The 24,344-nt window shown below is 35.3% G+C and overlaps 2 protein-coding genes across 2 annotated transcripts; one reads left to right on the top strand and one right to left on the bottom strand.

The window, feature by feature from the left end:
* Positions 1-10,977: 10,977 nt before the first annotated feature.
* On the bottom strand, positions 10,978-15,123 carry LOC146140697 (small ribosomal subunit protein uS15). Its single transcript, XM_083391468.1, has 5 exons — positions 15,022-15,123; positions 13,830-13,878; positions 12,119-12,232; positions 11,792-11,926; positions 10,978-11,129 (listed from the first exon to the last, which is right to left on the bottom strand). The coding sequence occupies exons 1-5, from the start codon at positions 15,042-15,044 to the stop codon at positions 10,995-10,997; spliced, it is 456 nt and encodes a 151-aa protein (XP_083247594.1). The 5' UTR covers positions 15,045-15,123; the 3' UTR covers positions 10,978-10,994.
* A 5,198-nt stretch (positions 15,124-20,321) lies between these two features.
* LOC146140696 (uncharacterized) lies at positions 20,322-24,072 on the top strand. The gene is made up of 2 exons (XM_083391472.1): positions 20,322-20,454; positions 20,861-24,072. The coding sequence occupies exons 1-2, from the start codon at positions 20,379-20,381 to the stop codon at positions 23,419-23,421; spliced, it is 2,637 nt and encodes an 878-aa protein (XP_083247598.1). The 5' UTR covers positions 20,322-20,378; the 3' UTR covers positions 23,422-24,072.
* The last annotated feature ends 272 nt before the right edge of the window (positions 24,073-24,344 follow it).

Here is a 24,344-nt window from a genome sequence, read left to right as displayed (position 1 = left end):
TTAAACTGGTAAATTGTACATTTATTACAAACTAGTAATTTATTATATAATGTCTACATAAAAATATTGTATTGTGCACACGAATAAAATGCTCACCTTTTTCGGAGAAGTTTTATGATGACAGTCGGGAAATATCTCATCTAGATCAATCAAGAGGATCAAATACCAAACGGTAGGTTAAAAAAATGTGCTATAGTGGCTATATTTAAAATATTTCTAATGTTTTAGGATGGAGTATTTCGAGAATCTTATGCAAAATGTTACAAACAGGATTGACAGAATGCAAAGCAAAATTACAAAATTTCTACATAGATCACCCAAGGTAAATTTGCTTCAATAAAATTAAAATAAATTAGACAAAAACACGTTAGAAACGCTACAGCTAGAAACATGACCGTTCAATTATATTAAGAAAATGTTGTTGTATTCCAGTGTGCTTGGGTTAACATGCTCACGTATACTGTAGTCAACAAGATACCAACCGTTTCAAAATTACAAGTCAAATTCGTTAAAATATGAAAAAAATGTTTACAAAACTAGAAAATTGTCGTTAAGTTTAAAATTTTATAAATAATTTGTTTTGAATTACATCCAACAACATTCCAACTGTATTATATCTTCATTCGCGCAATATACAGTATACGCGAGCCGCTAGAATTACACAGGCTGGTTTATCGCATTAGGTTCAGCTCTAATCTCTGTTATGAAAAATGTATTAAATGTATTAAATCTAAGTAGCCTGTTATGCAGGGGTTCCCAACCTTTTTACGATCTCATACCACTTGGACGCTCTGTACTTCAACGCGTACCACTTCTTTTAGAAAAATGGTTCTTAACCTTTTTTTCTACTGCGCCTCCCTTTGGTAATTGTCTTGTGCCTTGCGCTCCCCTTAGATATTAAACTATAATTTAAAAAAAGAAAAAAACGATACTTGTCAAATACATATCAATCAGAGACCATGAAAATAAAAAAAGTTAACTCTTCGTGGCGCGAAGCGCGAAAAAAATTGTGTTTATTTTGTTTGTATTGGCTAAACTTTAATTTAGGAGACACAAAAAAGTTGCTGGTGCGCGATATATTGGTTGACATCGAGCTGATTTTAACAGACATGCCGTGAAAAAATAAAACATTGCGGTTATCATGTTTTAAAAAGTGTGATGACACACAATGCAAAGGCTATTTACTGTAAATAACATTACAAATTGACGCAAAAAAGCATGAGTTCCCCTCAATTAGTGATGCGCAAAAAAAAGTAGTCCGTAGTTTGCGCGAAGCGCCAAATTTTTTCGTAGTTTTGTTGTTGAAATTGACAAAACACAGTTTGTGAAGAGGGTGGCATGGTGCACAACTTAGATCTTCTTCAACCATATAATACTGTTGTGACAAGTGTTTCATCTAAGGAGCTCAACTGCGCAATTGCGCAGCCACACCAGACAAATTGCGCAGTAAAAATTGCCTTTGCGCACCAAATCATTCTCATACTAAAACCAAAAATCTTCACTTTTTTGTCACAAAGTTTGAGCACTCCGCATTAACTATCTTTTCATTGACGTTTGTAGCTAAAAGCAAGTAAATAACTCAAATTCGCATTGACGATTGTGACGTAATAAATTACTTTGTAATCGTTTTTTTTCTCATCCATGGTGTGTATGTTTTTTATCTCACGTAGAATTAAATGTCTACACAGGAAAATCAAGAAAAAAATAGTTTAGAACAGAGCCCAACAAGCAGTGGAATGTTTAACAATAATTCGGGATCTTGAAACCGAAATTTATTTTCAGGACGTAAATGTTTAACACAATTACAGTTTTTACACGATTTAGGTGCAGATACAGCTGTGGGGTCAATAATGGCGCCCTCACAAATTGACAAGTCATTTTGATAAATACCAATGGGCGGATAGCTTGTTATTCTTGATTGTGCGCTAAAGGCATCACGCATTATATTTGTTTTTTTAAATTAAACATTTTGTCAATATAACCCAAATATTCGGATTTTTTTTCGCGTGACCGCATTGTTTGCCATATTCTTGTTTCATGTCGTCGCGCTTTGTGACGCCACCTTTAAAAGTTTCGAGCCTCACCCCCAATACAAAAAACATGGATCTGCCGCGCAGCCTTAAAATATTCTTGCGCACTACAAAAAATATTTGCGCAGTAGAAAATTTTCTTAGAGGGAACACTGGTTGTGACTAAACACAGCCTTAATTGGCCATAATAAGTAGCAAATATACCAAAATTCGAGAAAATATATTAAACATAAGTAGCCTCAAAGTACGCCAATCGCAAAATTATCAATCATTTTTCTTCAGTTACTTTTCTAAAAATGGGTAATTTTGATGCTATGCATAGGGCAACATACAAGCAGATTTAATAAATAACGCAGCAAGGAACTGATAAAATCATAATAAAAAGTTAAATATTTGAGTAGAGCTTGAGCCCACCTGAGAATCGCTTGGCGCTCACCTTATGGGGGCGTCACCCCCTATTAATAACCACTGAATGTAGAACAACTTTTTGATCGAATCATATTTTCATCTATTTTTAGCTTACAACTGGCATTTAATAATGCTATAATGTGGATTAAGCTATAAACAGTAGATAATATCAATCAATAGCAACAGTGTTCCCTCTAAGAAATTTTTCTACTGCGCAAACATTATTTTTAGTGCGCCCTAGAGCAACCATTTGACACAGTTAAAGGCCCGTTTACACTACAGCTGCACTGAGCTGCGCTGGGCGTAATTTGCATTTAAATTGTATTGTGGCGAGCGTTTCACGCTTTGCTAAACTCAAGCTCCGTGCAGCAGCTGCAGCTAGCTTAAAAATACGTTTTGGAGCGATTTTCACGCTTTGCTAAACTCAAGCCCCGTGTAGCTATAGAAAAACGTTACGTTTGGAGCGATTTTTACGCCCAGCGCAGCTCAGTGCAGCTGTAGTGTAAACGGGCCTTAAGAAGTGAAACAAGTAAATACGTTAAACACAACGCTTGGTATCGCCCACTGTCCCACAGCGTAGTACAGCTTTTTAAAGCAACTGTGCTTCTTGTTGACGAATGACATGACTTGTCTTAGGGATAGTTACGTAACAATGAATAGGCTTCAGGATTTTTTTTTGAAACAGCTACTCGCGTACCACCTGAAAAACTTTCGCGTACCACTAGTGGGGAAATGGGAACCCCTTCTGTTATTGAAGTGGCTAGGTTCCCAGCTGCGTCACATGCTGCTTCTGCTTTTAAGGTGTAAAACCGATCGTGGTGTCTACACGGAAAATGCAAAACCTCTAACGAATTACTTAATTATAATTAAGCAAGCACGGCGCAACAAGGTGTGAAACTGCCGTGGCAGGAATACAACGAAACGGTACTAAAGGTTTGCTTAACAATAGACTTTAAACTGTCAATAAAGCAGGAATTTAGTTTAACTAAGTCTCTTATATGGTAACCAAGAATAAATAGAAAGGCAACATATATCTCACCTAGTTAGCCACAGTTTCAAGCATTACCAGTTCGATAACATTGGCGGCCACAAATTACATACATCTTCAGTATAAAACGCCCTTGTTATATTAAACGTATATTGGTGGTTAACTTTTACGTAAACACCTTTTAACTACAAGCATTAACGTTCACCAGTCAACAACGAACCAATTAACTTGTAACGAATTTAACAGTAACAGATGACAAAATGACGGAACAGAATGAGAAAGTTTATGACGATGCGCAACCATGCATTAAATGATAAATTGAACAATAGAGCGTGGAGAAATTATTACACAGTATTTGCTGTGTCGTTTTCGGTGGTGAGTTGCAACCCTTCCATTTCCTATTTGATCATATGTCTTTTGTTCATTTTTTCAATATTTTTTTATAAATCAGCATTTTGTTTTTTCTTTGGCATTTTTATAGTTGTTGTCTTTTTTACATGCCAAAATATCAAGTATAAACATTTTCAAGAGTTGTGCATACCCCGAAAAAATAACTGATTTGTGTTTCACGGTTCGTTGTCAAGAGACCAAAACAAGTTACTAACGGCGCCAAGACACTAATAGCGTACTTAATACAACAATATAATGCGTTGCTTAAATCAGTGTATTCCTAATAGGTCAAAGTTTGTCAAAAAATGTTTTTAGGTCAAATTTTCTCATTTTTAGGTCCAAAAAATAATCACCCTGCTTCTGAAAATGGAAATTGTAATGGTCACGAGTAGTGATGCCGATAATTTTGGATCATAGCCGATGCTAAGTGACAGTGTATTGATACCCCTCCATATAGGTCGGTCATGTTCAAATGGCGGATCACGATCCGGTTCCGGATCTTTTCAGCGTTTTGTGCAGATCTTCTAATGTAGTCTTAAAAAAATAAACTTTCCACAGTATTTTCATGTGAATACCAATTGTCAGTGTTAATGAATTTTGTAAAAAATCAAGCATAAGAACGCGACTCCCAAATGCTAATCTTTGTGAGCGTTTGAGGATATCAGTAGGCGACAGAAAGCCCCAATTCAATGCTATTGTAAGACCTAAAGTCTAAAACAGGGCTCGGCAACCTACGGCCCGCGGGCCGGATGCGCCCCGCCAATGTAATTCATTAGGTCCGCCACCTCTTTGACAAACTAGATACCAGTCCATTTCAAATACTTTTTGACTATTTTAACTACGTAAGTGCGAAAAGTTTTCCCACTTCGCGCGAATCATCTTTCTACGTCCGGCTTGTTTACGTTTTGATGCGGTCTTTTGAATTAAATCAGCGCTTCGTTACCGTTAATGAAAAACGCATTCAAAAATATTGAACATATATTTTTTAACATTTTGTATTTTCGGCAATGTAATAAAATTTAAAAGAAATGCCGGTATGCCTAAAAAAAAATCGCGCTCGCTTCGCTCGCCACGTGCGCCCTAACTTCGAAAGCTTCACAAACACTAAACAAGATTACCTATTAAAGTTATCGCGTTTACATAAATAAAGCACCATAAAAATTAAAGCGTGTCCCATATTGTGTCCCATATTTTTACTATTCGTATTTGGTGGATCATTATGTTGTCAGGTTTGGCTGTGGTGGATCATGGCAGAAATCGTTTGAACACCCCTGCTATAGGTTATTTGCAGTCGATGCGACGCCAAATTTATTTGGAAATTTAAGTTATATTTTGCAATCCAATTCTACTTTCCGATACCTTAAGTTAGGCAATGAATGACTCATGAAGTAAAGGGTCAAAAACTGGAGGCAGGGTAACTAAACTTTTAAACTCGATAGCAAATCGTAGCCTAAAACTTTTTGAAAAAACACCCCATTTTCATTTCATCTATTTTGCTTGCTTTAGTGTGGCCATGACGTCATTTGGTACCGGATCGAATCGCGGTACTTTGTTTAAAATTGTGGGTATCGCAATATAAAGTATCAGACCCTGCGTGCTCCCAACAACCAAAGAAAAACTATATATATTAACCCCATTCGGCGCGTAATACGCTAATCAACCATTATATTTTTCATAAAAGCTACGTTATCAAAATTATCAGTGAAAAAATGTTAGAGCTCTCAACCTAACTGCAAAATCAGCACAAAAATTTGTTCTACAAGTTGAACGTATATTTTATAGCACTTTTGTCACGCCAAAACGATTTTGCGAGACAGGTCAACCGAAAAAAATGTTTCTTTTTCTAAGGCCGCGGATTTTTTAAAACAAACGAATCAATAAATTATGTTTGACTTATAAATTTTGTGTAAAATAGAAAAATTGCTATAATAGAGCTTAAATGCAGATCTACCAAGATCAGTGGTTTCCAAATACATGTTTATACTAAAGCAGACTAAACACCTGGCGTTTCTCATGCCAAATAAGGTACTTAGGTTGTTAATACTATATGTCGCCTGACAATTTGGTATGAGAAATGTTGCCACTTGGCTCGCATTGTCCAAGGGATTTAAAATAATTCCCGTTGCAATAAACGCGATATCTTTGCCTGGTTAACCGAGATGTTCATCCAGCTGTTTAACGTTTCGATGTACCTTTACGATGTCATATTTTGACGTAACTTTACGACTTAATGTTTGACGTAATTTTGTCACGCAATCTCTGATAAAACATCATGGCCACCTTCATCCAAAATCCTAACCCTGCGCCTGCCTGCAACCTCGGATTGTAACACCAATTCGCAACGTTACAGATATGCTGGGCTCGTTTCTTACGACTTATTACACTCTTTTTTGAAAAAAAAATACTTTAAGTGACGTTTTCGGGCATTTTGTGGAAAACATGACAGCTTATAATTGACATATATCCATGTGAACCGCTAAAAAACGTAAAACCTAAAGTTATAGCAACAATTGATAAGCGTAATATTCAAGCAAATACGTAATCCCGGTACCATACTACATAACGAAAATCTCGTTTGAAAATGAAAATTGCTTAGCGTTCAAACCGCCTAAATAAACACGATATTTTGCGCACTTGGAGAAATTTTGTTGGTTCAACATACTGCATGAAGATATAAAACATAATAGTTTTTTGGAAACATTAAAATCTCGAGCACATAGTGTGTCGTCGCCGCTCCTTTTGTCGGCGATGATTTACTCCTAAACTAATATGAACATACCGATCGACAAACGCCGCGCTAACAAAACGATCCGGCCGGCTTACCAACTAAGCCAAATATATAATAGATATGATATTGATAACGACAAGCATTTTTGAAAAACAAAGGCGTGTTTAGCTTGTGGAATTTGATTTTACTTGCTTATTTTCAGGAAAATAGTAAAGCTTTAGAAAAAAAATTCAAATCGCTGATGATAAATCATACGCGGGAGCAGGAAACAGTTGATGCTCGTCTTGCTGAACTTGAAGGATTTCTTTCATTCATTATCGAGGAAATGACTTACACTCAGCAAGATATCCAAGAGAGTATGAACGGCATTACATCCTAATACATAACGCATTTATAGTTACCAAAATAATAATCTTTTATTTATTAACATCTTAAAGTAATTATTATTCCATTTTAAAATATTGCTTTAGGATTTGTTGAATTTATCGCCCAGGCAGGGGGTGTTTTTATCCCTTTTATATAATATCATCTCTCTTCAAAAGCAGGCCGGCATCTCAAAAAAGGCGATTTTCGCGCTATGTATAAATGTATTTTCTATTTTAAATTTTAAAAAGCATTTTAAACCTTCAAATTTTGTCACTCAAAACTAGAAAAACAGTAAAACTTATCACAATATCCCAGAGTATTTTTCTCCACTTTTATGTGAGCATAGGCCAGGGATGGCGATCCACTGTCTCACTTCGTGACCCAGCACAGATTTTTAACGACCCACTTGTCTCATATACCGAAGTGTTATCAAACATTTTAAGGAAATTATAAATGTAAAAAACAATTCTTCGTTATATAGCACTATACTGTTTAAATCAGGGTTGCCCAACTGTGGGTCAAGCAAAAGTATTTTAGAGGTGACGAGTATAGGCCTACATTAAATGCACTTCAACCAATGCGTGCAGAAAAGCACAACTAACTAAAAGCATTCTGTTTATCGCTGTGAAACGTACAGGGTACGGTAGCGGAAAATTAAGAGCTCGCAAACCAAAAATTATTAATACCCTGTGACCGTGGTTAAAAGCTTTCTGCTGAACTCCTGGAATCCTATAAAAATGCTGCAGCATTTATTATCTATTTAGGTTCTTAATATTCGTGGGAATCCGAATTTAAAAATCGTGCAAAACCCTTGAATTACCAACCCAGGGCAATGAAAAGGTTCGCCATCCCTGGCATAGGCCAACGTAGCGTGTAGTCCAATTACACCGGCCGTAAGAAGCAATTCGTTTAATTTAGCGGGTCATCAGGATTACAGTCTCCTGTATGATTACTGCTAGCTAATTAAATACACTAATTATACTAAAATATATAAATTTTAAATCTTTGTCTTGCTATAAAATAATTTAAAATAAAAAAAAATAATTTAAATGAAAAAAACATTTTTAGCTAGCACTAAACTTTATCCTCTGACGCGAGTGTAACTGAAATTAAGTTTAAATCCATTCAGCATTTTTTTATATTAATATCATCGCGAGCCAATAAACAATCCTGTGGTTAGACAACGCTGGCCTACTTCATTGAAACTTGCCAAAATGTAATTTTTCTTACTGAAGGATGCATTTCTTAAGATAGGAGTATTTTAAAGTATGTATAACAAACTATACACTTTTATTTCAGCTGTTGTTGAAGTATTAAAGTTTAAGGAATCTATAAAGAATGAAACCATCGGAGAAATTTCATCGGTAAGAGTAGATATAGTAAAACCCAGGAGAAACCCAGGATATCCCGCCGATATTTTTTTTAAACAATATATTTATTCGGCATTTTCTGCAATAGTTTGACAACACATCTGCAACTTTATTGGGAAATTTTCACTAGGTCAGTATAAGCACAAGGAAAAAAACACGCGCGACTTCCTATATTTGGTTGTAACATTATACACACATTACTCTTTTCAATCTTATCTGTTTTTCTTTTTTAATCTCATCTATATTTATTGTGTGTTTGACGCGTTTAATGGAATCTATACAAACTAAGGCGCCCTCTGTACTGTAGTAGGCCTGCTTATTTAAACGAAAATTTGAATAAAGAATTCACATTTTTTTAACGTAATTTAGTTCATGCCATTTTTAGTGTGTTTCGCTCAATTATGCCGCCTTTGTAATATGGCTGTGCAAGGTTTCAGCTGATTGGTCAGTGTTTAATGCGTAACGCCCCTCTAAATTCAAAATCAAGTATGTGTTTTAACCAAATACCCACAATTTTTCTTCTAGCTTTTCTTTAAATTCGGCTTTCGTTGCACATTTGCACAGGACTCCTTGAGATCTTCTTTTGGACCCGCGGCCCGCCACAACATTTTATGTTTCTCATGCGACCCGCTGTAAAACCCTTTTAAAGAAATGTACACAGGCCCGCACTAATTCTATGTTGTAAACTGCATAGTTTCTTTATCTTTGGCTCTTTATCTTCACCAAACTTTTGTCATGGGGCAGATAACTCTAAGGCCTGGCGATTGCATACAGGTTAACTTTAAGGATTGGCCATTGTGGGCCGGATAACGGGAGAATTGATGATCACTGACTGGATAAATGTATGGCCTGGACATCGCGGGCCGGATAAAAAAATATGTGCCGATCTTTATTATCGTGAGCTTTAATAAGTTCTCGCCTCGTTTTAAACGTCGTGAAAATTTAGTTTGGTGTTGCATCCAATAACACTTTAACTGTCATATAACTTTATGAAGAAGACATACCGCAGACCTATAGAATTACACAGCGGGCCAGATCTGGCCCACGGGCCATAGTTGGTGACTCCTGGGGATTTATATCATAAAAGTTCATTCATTACAGGACTGCGAGAGTAAAATCGAGGATGCAATGACGGATATTAAAGACACTTGGAGGAGCGATAACCAGAAAAACGAACGTAGTATAATAGAACTTCAAGATCTTGTCCTAATTCTTCGAGATGCCACTACACTACTGGAAACAAAATTGAACAATGTTCAGTATAAACTTTCCACCTGTTGTTAAAAATATTTTTATTTACATAACTATCGCACGACCAACCCGCCACTGCAGTATCTCTTGTTTGTTGTGTATAGGTTTTTAACGTTTTATATAATTATTAGTTAGTTTTAAGGTTATTTATATTTGTTTAGATTGATACGAGTTCTGACGTTAGTGGTTCTGTATTATTAAAAATTGTATTATTAATTTGTGTATTGTACGACCAAAACGATGTTTTATAAAACGCGTGATAGTCATTTTTAAATGACTTAAGTTCAAGTCCAGTTTTTTTTTAAATGCTACTTAATTTCCAATCCAAGTCATCAGTTGCCAATTTAAATCATTATTATAACAAGTCATCTCCAAGTCGAATTTGTGATATAAAAAAAACGATAAATAGTCAAAATTGGTAAACTTGTCCGATTATGAGGACAATTATCCACACGTTTTGGGGCGTCTTGACAGATAAAAGTGGTCCTCTGCACTGGGACAATTTTACACGAAAATATGTCAAACTTCATCTAATTTTTCTAAATAGATTTTTGCGCTTTGATCCAAGTATTCCGCTTAAAAAACTTGAAAGAAAATTAGTATAAACGGGTGTTTTTCAACCTCAGGGTATCGATTCACATTTTGCCAACCTATTCTGGGTAACGTTGAGTGTGTCTCTCCCGATTTATACAGTCTTTTGTATCACAAGAAAAAAATCGGCATTGTCAGTTGTTCTGAGCAAAATTTTAACGTATTTTAACCCAAGGTGTTTGGGTTAACGCCCCCACCACTTGATTAATTCCAACATGTGAAGAAATGTATATATATTTTATGCACCACGTCCCTGTCTAAATCTAAATTAAAGTTTGCATTTAAAACCTATTGCGCACTCCTGTCCTATAGTCTTAAACGTGGTACGGATCGCAATAACTGTTACATATTCAATGCAACCCTTAAGGCACCCTAAACACGATTGGAAGTAAGGAATCTCCGGCAAAATTGTAAAAGATAGATTCTTGCTTTCGTAACATATGATGCGAAGACTTATAAAATCAGCTTGTCGGCCAAACTAAAAACAAGTTTTCCACACGTGGGAATGCTCATCGCCAACTTGGAAAACGTTCCGACTATTCGGCAAACAACGACCGAGCCGCGCTCTTATGGTAGCCAACTGTGCAGGTCATAGGCTACCAGTGTTTTATTATAAATCTAGCTGTTTAGGTCCGGTCGCATTCGGCTTGTGAGCCTTCGCTGTATACCAGTGACGGCCGAAATGGCCTTTTTCCAGATGCGATCACAATTAGAAAAAGACTATTTTTACAGTTTAAACCTGGTTTGAACAAGGTAATTAGTAGTACCATATAGGTAGAGGCTTTAATTAGCTTGAATACAAAAGTTGTGACAAATAGTTATAAATAATTTATACTTTCAAAAACACAGACAAAATACGTGGATGATTTTATTTAAGCCACGAGGGCGGAAGCGGTTGAACTCTCATACTTCCAGGTTGGTCCAAGGACGCCCTTGGATTTGTAGTAACGTGCCAAGCGATGGATACGACTCTCGACAAGAATCAACCGAAATTTGGAGTCTGTGTCCTGCGATAAATATATTTTTAAATACAAAATCCTACGACTTAGCCGTATTAACAGGACTGCAAAGATTAGGGAAAACTTAATTTACACAATATTAGTTAGCTAATGCTAATGAAAAGCATCTTTGACATAGGCAAAGCAAAATACCACTCAAAATTTTTCAGATTGAGGTTAATTTACACGTGAAAAACATGTTTCGATTTAAAAGAGTTAATTTATTTATTTTACATCACGAGTTATCAGTTACATAAAGTTGTAGTACGATTAGAGGATGCAGCAGTGAAATGGTTTCTTAACTTGGCCTCCTCTTAACCTGCTTGGCTCTTAGTGCGCTGAGCGGCCATATCGAAATAGCTAAGGTACGAGTTCAACCCGTACGTCAGGCTAGCTCTAGCCGTTTTGGCATACAATTAAATGTTTGTCGGCAACACCTACTTTGAGCAAAAGTGCTCTCATGAATGATGACGTTTTTAGTTAGCCTCGCCAGTGACACTTTGGAAGGCTAATCCCAGTTACTAATATGCAAATGTGTATATCGTGTTAGTTAAAAAAGGTATTTAAAAAAAGGTTGGTTTGAGTAGGACGCATTAGCATTTCAATTATAATCCATTCGCCAACAAACAAATTTGATGTTATAATATTTTTATATAAATAAAACTCATTACTTTTCGGTTTCTCTCCAGATGCTTGCGCATGGCAACAGCCTTCTTGATAAGATGGTAGAGATCTTCTGGCAAGTCTGGAGCTAGACCTTTTGCCTTAAGTATTCTCAGAATCTGATTTCCAGTGACAAATCTGACCTAAGGTTTATGCAAAAATACTGAAGTTAAATTTGGCTATTCATAAATTTTTAAACAAACCCTAAATAGTAAAGTTAGATCAGGGGTTACCTTACTATGGCAAATAGTTCAAATCTGGCATGCAGTTAATTTATGCCAATTGGCAGTAAAATACGTTTATATGGGTACTTTACTCTACAGTAAAAATAGTACCTGAGCAACACCATGTGAATCTCGGAGTATAACGCCAATCTGAGAGGGACGAAGACCCTTCTTAGCAAGTTTGTAAATTTGCTCCTTCACATCTTCACTACTCAGTTTCAACCACTAAGTAAAATTAATTATCATTTTAAAATTACAGTGATAAAAAAGTTTTTTTGTCACAATAATTCTAGACAAATAACACATATAAAATAAACGATTTAAAAACAACTATAAACACCATATGGGAAAATGGGTTTAGCAAAGCAAAAAACGACTTATTTTCAACTTGGGTACAAAATCCAATTAGTTGGTGCAACATACAAATTTTAATTTAGACATTTTAAACAAATTAGTAGGGCTGTTCAAAGTAGAATCCCAAAGGTATTTGAATCCAAATCTATCATTTTTATTAAGATGTTAAAACCGCTTTTAAAACTTGTTTAAAAATGCATTGTTGTCATAAAGGTTGCCCCTTACTAATCGCTGCATGTTTAAAATGTTTCATTGAGTTTAAGGCGGCAGTTTTTTGGGGGCAATTCTCAATCAAATCTTACATGGCTAGCGTCTAACTTGCAATACCAGTTATTCAAGTAATATTTAATAGTACAACGCAGCCTTTCACATAACACAACAGGGTTTCTTAAGGTCAGTTCTTGAGGTCAAATGCAACGATGTTATACAGAGAAATTTTTAGACAATGGTAATTATGTTTTACAGGCCTTCGTTTTCTACTAACTTTAGATTTTTTGCAACATATTCTTTAACACTTTCTCAAAATGGGACACGTGTACACCAAGGGGTATACAAAGAAAGTTTGAAAGTATGCAAGCAAGTTAATTTACTGTCAGTGACAATTTTTTATAACAGTAATTTAAAGTGATTGTTGGTAACGTTTATGTATCAAGCCAGAAAAAGTTAAAGCATCATTTAAACTAAAACCACCATGCTACACAGTTTTGACTTGCTGCTAGACATTAACAAAATACTGTTATTGGAATGCCAATATTGTAATAAACTATCATTTGACTATATCCAACATTGACACAATATTTGACCCTCGCAAGTGATCATTGTCTTGTTTTGTAACAAATTATATTTATAAAGCTTTGTGGCGTTACTGGCCACAACTACAGTAACTGTAGTAGGGCTCAGTTTATTTACTGGCATGCTGACAGTGTTTTGACTAAAAATCTATTTTTGCAAAAGTTTATTTATTTTTATTGCAATAAGACTAAAGTTTAGACTTCCAAAACTAAAAAACAGGTTTTGTTTTTCAATGCATTGTTTTTAAGGAGTGGAAATAAATCAAAAAGGTATGCTGGTAAAATAAGTTCAGGAACCTTAGTTTAACAAAGGTAAATTTCACCAGGTACACCCGATTTTTAATTTTTTTGTAATTAAAAATGATGTACAATCCAGTAAACAGTTCATTGTGTGCATGGTGTACTCACTATAATATGGGCCAAAGACTAACTTTACTCAATAACCTTTTCTTTTTTCCATTTTGCATTACGATTTATTTTATTTATATTAAACTGCCATTCTTTAAACTTATTTTTTTTCTACAATACACATATTAGCAATGCAATTTTTTTGCTTGTAATGTTTTGTAACAACAACATATTACAATTAATACCGATGACTCAGCATTCCGGATTTATTATTCTAGATTTAAAAACACTTATCTAGAATATACAGGATTACTTTACTAAGTACATACCGTTGGAACACTTCTTCTGTATGGCAATGCTGATGCCGACAGACCTTTTCTGTTAATAAAATAAATTTAATTAAAATGTCAAAAAAAGTGTTGCTAGTGCTGTAAAGACTGGGCCAATAAAAGGAATAATATTTGCAAATAAAAGGAATAATATAATAAAAGCACGCAAAGACTGCCAACTGTATAGCCAAAATATATATATATAATTACATATAAAGGCTCTTGTCTAGAATCCTACCACAACATACATTATTTAGGTTAGGGTGCAAGTTGCCATTTGGATTGGTTAAAGGTTAAAGAATATTGTTAAATATTAATACTTGTTCAACACTAACGATCACCCTAACCCAAATAATGTGTGTTGCTTTAATTTGTTTCAACACTGTGGTAGGATTCTAGACCAGCGCCATTTGTTTTACTGTAAAATATATATATTTTTTTAACCTAAACGCTAACCCTAACTCAAATCACTTTACCAATGCAATAAACTTTAAGAAAACATATTTCAGTCCTAGCTGCAGGGTTCCGGACCAACATTTATTAGACTTTAAAAATCTAGAGTTTCCCCACAAGTGTGTTTTGTATAATAACCCACTATTTGTACGAAAAAAATTATATGGGCCAAGTCTAGAATTCTACCATATTTTTGGGAGCTGGTCTAGAATCTAACCACAGCGTTCAAACAATTATTAAATCAATGCACAATGCCTGGGTTAGGGTGCAGGTTAGCGTTTGGGTAATGGGAGTGAATAGGTCAAGTATTAATAACAATATGCCTAACCCAAAGCCGCACCCTAACCCAATTCCCAAATAATGTGCGTTGTGGTAGAATTCTAGACCAGCGCCCATTTTCGTCCGTGAGTTTATATTGCTAACATTATTTATGTTAAGGTGCTAGAGTTTGGGGTAGGTTAAGTATTATTATTATATTTATTTACCAGTCTTTATTTCTTCAATGACACTTTAATTTTTACAACTCGTTTCGTTACTATAAAAAAGTGTTCGAATTCTAGACGAAGAACAGCAGCATAATTAGTTAAAACTTCTGTTAATGTAATGCTATCATGAAAGCGACAGCAAACAGCACGCTGAAATAATGTGGATAGACACAACGGCTTATTTTTTTTAAAAAACAGACAATAATAATGTAGTTCTACGACATTCTATTAGTTACAAATACCAAATAAATTACCCAGGTGCGTGCATACGACCCATGATGCTTGCTGTTGAGTAAAAGACTTCAGATTCACGCTGTTCGGCCAGCCTTAATTTATCCTGTTAACCACAGCACTTTTGTAAAAAAACGCTACATATTTTTTATTATTAAAATTTTAAGACTATAATTGAGAAATAAATAATAAAAATATTCTAAATGTCTTGCAAAATTTAAATTAACTATTATTTGTTCACCACCATACTAAGATAGGCAACAATAATCAAAATAAAAGCTTCAGCACAGGATAAAATAAAATTAATTGTAAGTGCAAAAAAATTTCCCACGATGCCATTCTCTATAACAAATTAAAATAGGTATTTAAAATAGCCTAACTAATCTGCCAGAAATAATCGGCTGGCTACCCTTGTGACCGAGTCCCGAGTTCGACTTTAGCAAAATAAATCGAAACGTTGAGTCCCGAGTCCATGTCCAACTCCATATCCCTGGTTAATGGCCGTATTACCCGCATTAGCATGATTCAAAACTGAACAACTGAAAACTTGAGGTTTGCAATCCGATCGCAATTTACCCTTTGGTCTAAATTAAGGTGTGCAATTCAGAGGCGCAGCTAAGGGGGCGATGGAGTACGTCCCCGGGCGCCAAGGTCCAGGGGCGCCAAAATGAGGCTACTTAATTCTTCGTTAAATAAAATGTTCTATTCAAATTTTAAAAAAAAATAAAATTTTTTATCAAAAATATTTTTTTTTTCGTAAAAAGTAAGGTATATTGCGTTAATGTAATAGAAAATGCAACTAAAAATTGACGACGGTGCGCCAATTTTACAATTTGCCCCCGGACGCAATCGGTTTGTTTTGCTGGAGTCGGACTCGGGACTTGAACAAGACCACGTAAAACTACTTTTGTCCCGAGTCCGACGCGCATGCGCAGTACCAAATTTCAAATCTGATGCCCGCCAACTGGAAAATTGTAAAAGTGGAATAGCATATGGTGGAAGATTTTCTAACCATGTATTGTGAGTGAATGAATTATACGACACCCCTATAAGTGTATTGCTGAATATCCACGTTACTTTAGTTACGTAAATTAGCGGAATACAGACTGTAGAGTCCGGGCCGGAGTCGGACACGGGACTCGGGAGTCGGACTCGGGTTAATATTTTTGACCGGAGTCAGACTCGGGTTATTTTTAACCTACTCCACAGCCATACCCAGGGGCGCCCACAGATTTTCCAGGGGGGGGAACCAGGGGCGTAACCAGAAAATCAAAAAGGGGGGTCCTGAATTTTCAACTTAGGAAATTCCCCTATTTTTCGTCTGACGTTAATGAATAATAACGTCATAAAACAGTGACCGTATGACGTCATAGAATGGTGATTACAAGGCGTCATAAAAAAACTAATCAGAAACAGCCAAATACGTCCACCAAAAGCGACCTCGTGCGTCGTCGACAATCCTGTCAGGCGCCATCTGCAAAATCACGGTGTGCAATCGTTAACGTCAGACAAAAAAACAAACTACGACCGTGAAATATGTGTGATTAATTGTGATAGAATCACAAATAATTCGACTATCAGCAGCGCAGTTTTCAAGTTCCATGAACGGAACGAGCGCTAAATTGCAAGCACGTCTTTCACCACCTGCAATACTAAACGAAGATCGTTTTTTCCGGGTGTTATTATGCCACGATTAGCGCAACATCTGCGCCGAGCTGTGTGCCAAGTCCGCTACATTACAAGCTGCGGTTAAGTGGAAATAAGTTGTGTCCATTGCACACTTAGCACGTGTTCTTAGAGTATGCTTAAAGAGCATAATTTTGCGCTAACCATCATTTCTTAAAAATAAAGACTTTGAAACGCGCCACCATTAGACATCCTTTTAAAAATCTGCTTCAGTTAAACAAATGTCGATGTTACACCAATAACATCGGATATTAGCGCAGAGACCGAACAGCGAGGAACATACTGCGTATAACTCGACGTTTTTGAGCAAGAAAAAAGAAAGAAGGTTTGACTAAGTGTTGTCAATTGTCGAATACACACTTGCTAATCAGTCAACCTAAACGAATAACGAAAAAGAAAAACTTCCAGCGTTTACGGTCGACCAAACAAAAGACGAAAAACGGCGTTTTGCACCCCATTACTTAAAAGCACTCCGCTTCGAACAGTTTGTTAAACCATGACAAAAACGAACAAAAAACGATAATATCACTTACAAAAAGGGGGTAAGAACTCCCGACCCCTGGAAACGCCACTGGGGGCAATGGATAATGTATAATATTTTTAACCTTCATAAGTAATACATATTAGGCTACACTTATAAATAATATTGATAATCGCATTTTGAAATTCCAGGGGGGGGGGGGGGCAAGTAAAATGCGCAATTACGCAGCGACATCAGACAATGTTCGCAGTAAATTTTGCCTATTGCGAACCTACATTTATTCCTAATTTAAAACAATTTTTCACAGGATTGTATTTTAGGGGAATTTTATAGCACAACTGCATTTAACGCCCTAAATAACAACATCTAGGAATAACTCCCAACATTTTACGGCTTACTGCAACCAAAAAAATAATACATAAATAGCTGCACCTATATAGTAGCCTAGATTTTTTGTATTTATATATTGTAATGTCAGTAAAAACGGGACTGGAACAACAAAATGAACTATCTACACATGAAGGAAAAAAATCTTTGATTTAATTTGATGTGATTGAAGAGTTCATGAAGCTTAGCAAAAGAGAAATGACATTCTTCAGATTTCTAAATAGCCTACCTCACAGTACCGCTTGAGCATTACAAATGACCCCAGTTATAAGGACAACTCATCTAGAGCCTTCTTTAGTTAAAAATGCATTCCACGGTCTTAGAAAGCATACGGATCAATGTATCCCGGCATTATAATCCACGATATTATTTTTGGAGTTAGTGGCAGACCCCTAGAAGAAACTTTGGGGTGCTCGCTTTTAATAGCTTACCATTCTTGAAAAAAAAAAGTAGTTACAGTCGTGGATTTTGTTATAAAGTTTTCGGCGAACAGAAAAAAATTGATAGGACATTAAGAAGTTTAGCTACAAGTTGAATGCCCTTGAATAACCTAGGCCTGTATTAAAATCAACTAATTCAGTCTAAAACTATTTTAAACTCTACAGTGGAAGTCCTGTTAGATTAAACAAAAATGATTTTATTTTAAGACTCTTTTATGTGCTTGCGTTACGTTTCGTTTGAAACTAATTAAGGTTTGTCGATTTTACCCAACAGAAATTTTTTATTTTGTGCACAACTTTTTGCTCAAAAACAACATTTTTTAGGATTAATTATTTATTGACGTAACTATAACATTATCTCTGAAAAACGTCAGTATTGTAACCAGGGCTGCGAAGTCGGTTAAACCAAGTCGACTCCGGCTTTTTTCGTCCAGTCCGGCCCTGAATCTACAGCCTGTATTACACCAATTCACGTAACAAGTAACAATGATATTCAGCAATCTACCTGTAGATTGTTGTATAATAATTCATTTACTCACAATACATGGTTGGAAAATATTCCATCATATGCTACCGGTATTCGACCTTTACAATTTCCAGTTGACGGCCATATCAGTTTTAAAATTTGGTACTCCGCATACGCATGTTGAACTCGGGACTTGGGTAGTTTTACGTGGTCTTACTCGAGTCCCGAGTCCGACTCTGCAGCCCTGGTTGTAACATGCCATTAAAACCAAGAGTTTACTTGGATTTGAAATAAAACAATTGTTCAATTAAACAGAATTTGTCTGCGTCTTGGGTCGCGAGATATTCACAATACTCTAATTTAGGTCGCACTGAAAAAAGTTTGAGAACCATTGTTTTATTGCAACAAACTTGGAAAAAAACACATGCTGTAGTAGATTTTTAGTATGTAGGCTAAATGGCAGATGTGTTAGAACTTTTCCATATCATGATTAATTAGTAGATCAAGACATATGCTCTTCACTATTATAACTTCGACCTGTCAATGCAACATAGTTGCAAAGAAAATAAAACAGTACTTTTTGGTTTTTAACATTATTTTATGGAGATCGGTATAGTTGTTACGAAACCGATTGGACCATCAAGGGGCATTCCCTAAATTGCGTAAGATTAACGGTAATTTTGTGAAAATATTTTGACCAAATGTTCAGTCCAACGCAGGATAAGGTTTGACGTAATGCTTAATGCATCTACTCGCAGGGATAAAAATATTTCAAATAATATTGTATATTTTTTAGTTGTCTGATGACCTAGGATAATGAATATAATAATAATACTTAACCCACCCCAACCAAAACGCTAACCCGCACCCTATAGCTGAGCTTACTAGCCTTTGGTCTGCAGTAAGCATGACGTCATAACTCATCCAGCCTAACATTTGGTCAAAGTATTTTCCTTATTTTGTATTTATCGAGAAGTGAAAGTATTAAATGCGAAAGTTAAGTTATTATATCAACGAGCATTTTGTAATAAATATTTAGAGAGAAATTTTGGCGCTGGTCTAGAATCCTACCACAACGAAACATTATTTGGGTTACGGTGCGGGTTAGCGTTTGGGTTAGGGTGGGTCAAGTATTATTATTAAATTAAGAATATAATAATACTTGACCTACCCTCACCCAAACACTAACCGACACCCTAACTCAAATTTTGTGCGTTGATTTTATAACTGTGGTAGGATTCTAGACCAGCGCCGAAATTTTGAGCATCCCTGTGAAAAGCAAACTTCTGGGCACTGGTGTAAAATCCTACCACAACCAACATAATTTGGGTTGGGGTGGCGGTTAAGCGTTTGGGTTGGGGTAGGTTAAGCAATATTATTAAATAATAATTAATACTTGACCAACCTACACCCAAACACTAACCTACACCCCAACCCAAATATTGTGCATTGCTTTAAAAAATGTTTCAACACTGTTAGTAGGATTGCTGACTAGCGCCAAACTCTGGGTCTAATCGTCTATGCGTCCAATACATGAGCTAAGAATCGCACTTTAAAATTAAACCTAAGGTTGGCGATGTGGTAAAAAACAAGTGCATTGTTCACAGTCACAATAACATGTAAGATTTATTGACAGTAAGTTAATTTTACATTGGCCTTTTGTGTTGTTGGCATCGCTTGATAGGTAAATGACAGGCCATCAAAAAGTACAATTTTAAATAACATTAAAAGTTATAATTTAGTTCATATAACACATTTAAATTTCTGATAGTAAACTAAAAATTTTCAACATAAAACCATAAAAAAAAATAAGACTAAACTGTTTGTTCATTTCTACAAAAAAATTGTTTGTTTAATAGAGTTGTGGTACACTATGAAATAAATAATAATTTAAAATAAATTAAATTTACTTTCAACCCCATGGAGCCTCACAATTCTAACACAACAATTACTGGTGTTCAAGGAAATCTTATTATTGATTCAACTATTGTGCAAGGTTAGTCCTTTATTACTGGATGAAATACCTGGCATTGCTTAGGCTAAATTGAGTATTTACTAGTTTAATTTTATTGTCATACTTTTTTTGCTGAAAATGTGTTATTGAAGATTGAGCGTAATCTAATAACCATTACAACTAAAACCTTGTTAAATATTTTTATTTCAATTAAAAATAGTATAATCGCATTTAATTAATGAATAAACATTACTAGAATGACATATCAACTTCATTCATTTTAACAACTAAACTTTAACTCCTCCCATAAAACATTGCCAAATTGAAATTTGAAGGAACTACCCACAGGTTGAGAACCATTGATCTAGTTCCTTGGCAATAGTTTTTCTTTTATTATCTTCTATACTTTTGAAATTGCCCTTTAAAAAATGAACCTAAACTGTTTCAGGTTGCAAAGAATCGCCAAGCAGAACTCCATCAACTCTTGAAAGGGTAAGACAACCAGTTTCACATTTCACTGAAACTGAGTTGTACAAAACTGCTTTGGATAAACTGAAAGCACGTGAATGCATGATTCTTCATTGTCATGGCTATCCGGGAACTGGAAAATCAGAAATAGTGAGAAAACTTGCTCACAGTTTTCCTTTTAATTTTAAATCTGAAAACAACATACATGTTAAATGGCATGTTGAGTGTGCTGACTACAAGCATGATATAAAAAATGAGCTCCAAGATCTGGTTAAAGCGCTACATACCAAATGTATTTTGCCCGATAATTGCAAATACCTGACTATAATAGATGACTTGGAAAAAAAAAGTACGTCATCACTAGTTTGTGCATTGAATAGCTGCAAGGTTCCAATTTTAATAGTGTTTGAAGGTGTTCCATCAAGTAGCAGAAATTTGCTTTGTGATTTTGTCCGAGCAATTAATAATAAGCCAACTAACATCATACATATCTATATAACAAGTCGTGCAAAATCTACATTGTTTGCATCTGAAGAGGGAAAAAATATTTGTAACTATTCCCAAGTCCATGTTAAAGGCTTTAAGAAAGAAGAAGGGTTAAAATTCTTGTTGACAGACCATGAACAAAATTCAGAAAATGCATCAGCAGAGAAAGTGTTTAACCATTTTAGCGGAAATCCATTAGGCTTGCAGTCAGCTAAAGGGTTTTGCAAAAAATCTATGATAAACTACAATGATTACATGGAATGGGTTGAACTGTCGGACCCTGATGCTTACAAGCTGGATGAAAATGTCTTGGAAAAATATGGCAATCAGGCAAAGCATCTTTTTCAGGCAATTATTTTACCTTTTCGCCCAGATGACCAATCTGACAAGCAAACATTACTTTTGTGGAAAGTTATGCAGAGTTTATCATTTCTTCACCATGGATGTGTTCCCAGATTTGTTGTGGAACGGTTTTGTGAATATTTCAGAGAGTTGCCTAAGAAATCAGTCAGGAATGTACGCCTTCATAACAAAACAGATGCTGGTCAACTAATTTCCACACTGCTTGATTATGGGACATGTTCTATAGACAATGACTTGATAAACTTCCATGCAGTAGTGCTTCATGCTTTTCAAATTGATGTTTGGCAGCGAGAAGAACAATGTAATATTTTACAGGATTCCCTGTATGCCTTGGCTGGAATTGCCACAAAAGATTTAAGAAAACAAGATGTCTTAGAGAAAATGACCACTCTATCAGTTCATGTGCAGACCCTTCTTGAAAATGCAAAAGAATTTATTTTAGAAACTAAAAATCGGGAGTTGAAATTAATTGTTGCTCACTTGTTCGAAGTTTTGGGGGCTGTCAGTACTAGCCATCCACAGCGCAGAGACAACTGCAAATTTTTTCTTCAAGAGGCTAAAAACCAGATTTGCCAAGTTGTCAATGAAAATCTTCTTAAACTTGTTACTTACCAGCACTCTAACCAAACATCATCAGCAGTTGATATAACAGCTCATGCTAAAAAAGTAATTGAACTTTGTAGAGAAGCTGGCAATGCTTTGGAAAATGATTTTATAACAAAGTATGAAGAAAAGGTCATTGTCCTTAATAATGGTGAGAAGTTAAAGTTCCTTGAGAGTCGTTCCAGCGACAAGGAATACTTTGCTGAAGTCAAACACTTTCTTACAACATCTACATCTTTTAATGTGAGCACTATAAATATCTTAAGAAAATGCAATGTTTTTCTAAAGGAGAAATCACACAGAAATGTGTTTTTTGCTGCAAGATTGGCATCTGTTTTACACAGTGAAAGCAGATTGATACTCTATGTTGATGTTTATCAAAATCAAACAGGTGGTAATGAATGTACCTGGTATTGTTCTCTGGCACACTCGATTGCTGAAGAGTGTAGAAAACAATTTAATGTTGGTTTGCTGGTGGAACATTTATCATTGGTCGGTGGTTCAATTCCTATTTTGTTGAAGAGCCAAAAAGCCAATCCTGAAGACCTAAAACCTCTTGAAGAGGGTAAGGAGATGTGCAGAAAAGTAATAGAAGGAAATATGGAAATTTCCCACAACATACCCCTCCATGAAAATGGTTTGCTACAAGAAACCAGTGGAACAACCCACATGAAAATGCTAGTTCATCGAGACATGGTAAGAATCTTCACAAGACTTGTAGCAAAAGATAGCAGTAAAAAATCAGAAGGTTGGGGATATTGTGTGAAACTACATGAATTTGCTTCAAAAAGCTCCAATTTAGCCATTTCAAACTTGTGCTTTATTTACTGTGCTAAGTTTTTCTGTGCTTGCCAAGAATATGATGAGGCAGTTCCACTGTTTAAAGAGTTTTTTTCTCGTGAGGTGAAGCCATTTAATTACTATTCATGGGGTGTTTATAATTACGGAAGATGCATTTTTAAAGGTAACCTGCATACCCACAAACAAGATGCCAATCAAAAGATCAATAGTGTTTTAAAGTCTAACCAAGTAGTAAGAGCTGGACTATTCTCCAAGTTGGAATGTCTTTTACAGAATCTGGCAAGTTAAATCTGAATGGATTCATAATATTGTGCTTAGCTTACATTTTATGTTTAAGCATAGATTTTTTGATTGTTTTTTTAATCTAATGTGATATGCATTTGCTGTTATTTTAACAGGATTGTTTTTTACTATGCCGTTTACCATGTTATTTACTATGCTGATAACTGTGCTGAATTTTAATTGTTGAATGATCACACTAGTCCACTGAAGAATCTTTTCTTGTGTTGTAAAGCCATTTATTTGCTATTCATGAGGAATTTAGAAAATTTATGGAAGATGCTTTTAAAATTGTAACATGGATTACCACAAAGAAGTGCTAATAGAACAATCACCAAGTATTTTAACTCTACTTAGTTTGTTAGATATAGACCATTCTCCCAGCTAGTTCTAAAAATTTAAAAATACTCTGTAATTTTGCATAGCTGACTTTTTACTTTTTTCCATAGTAGCATGGTTTTTGAGTGCTCTTTTTACATTTGATATTGTGGTATGCACTTCATTTTTCTTCAGAATGTAATTAAAATCTTTATCGAATTCTAAGCATTTTATTTTAAATATGCATGCCATTATGTTTATCTGCATTCCACTATTGTTTATTAATAAAGCATAGTTATATTATGAGTAATTTTGCAATTTGAGCTATATGGGCTATTCACAAACTTCATATTTTTGTCTAGTAGGTGAAACCAACCATTTGAAAATCAAAAACAATAGCATTGTGACTTTGCCTTGGCGATGTCCAAAAAACTACTTCTGGAAAAATCAACAATTCAACAATAATACACAAAACATTATTTCGTTGAAAAATGACATTTTGATTCTGAGTGGGGCAATTTAACATGTTATCTGGTGTTTAGAGATCGACCATTTTCACTTGGACCAATTTTTATGTTTATTTTAAGCGATACCAGATACGGATTAATACCTTG

Source organism: Ascidiella aspersa, chromosome 6 (genome assembly GCF_963924565.1).
Source record: "Ascidiella aspersa chromosome 6, kaAscAspe10.2, whole genome shotgun sequence".
NCBI classification, from domain to species: domain Eukaryota; kingdom Metazoa; phylum Chordata; class Ascidiacea; order Phlebobranchia; family Ascidiidae; genus Ascidiella; species Ascidiella aspersa.
This window is presented reverse-complemented; position numbering and strand designations above follow the sequence as displayed.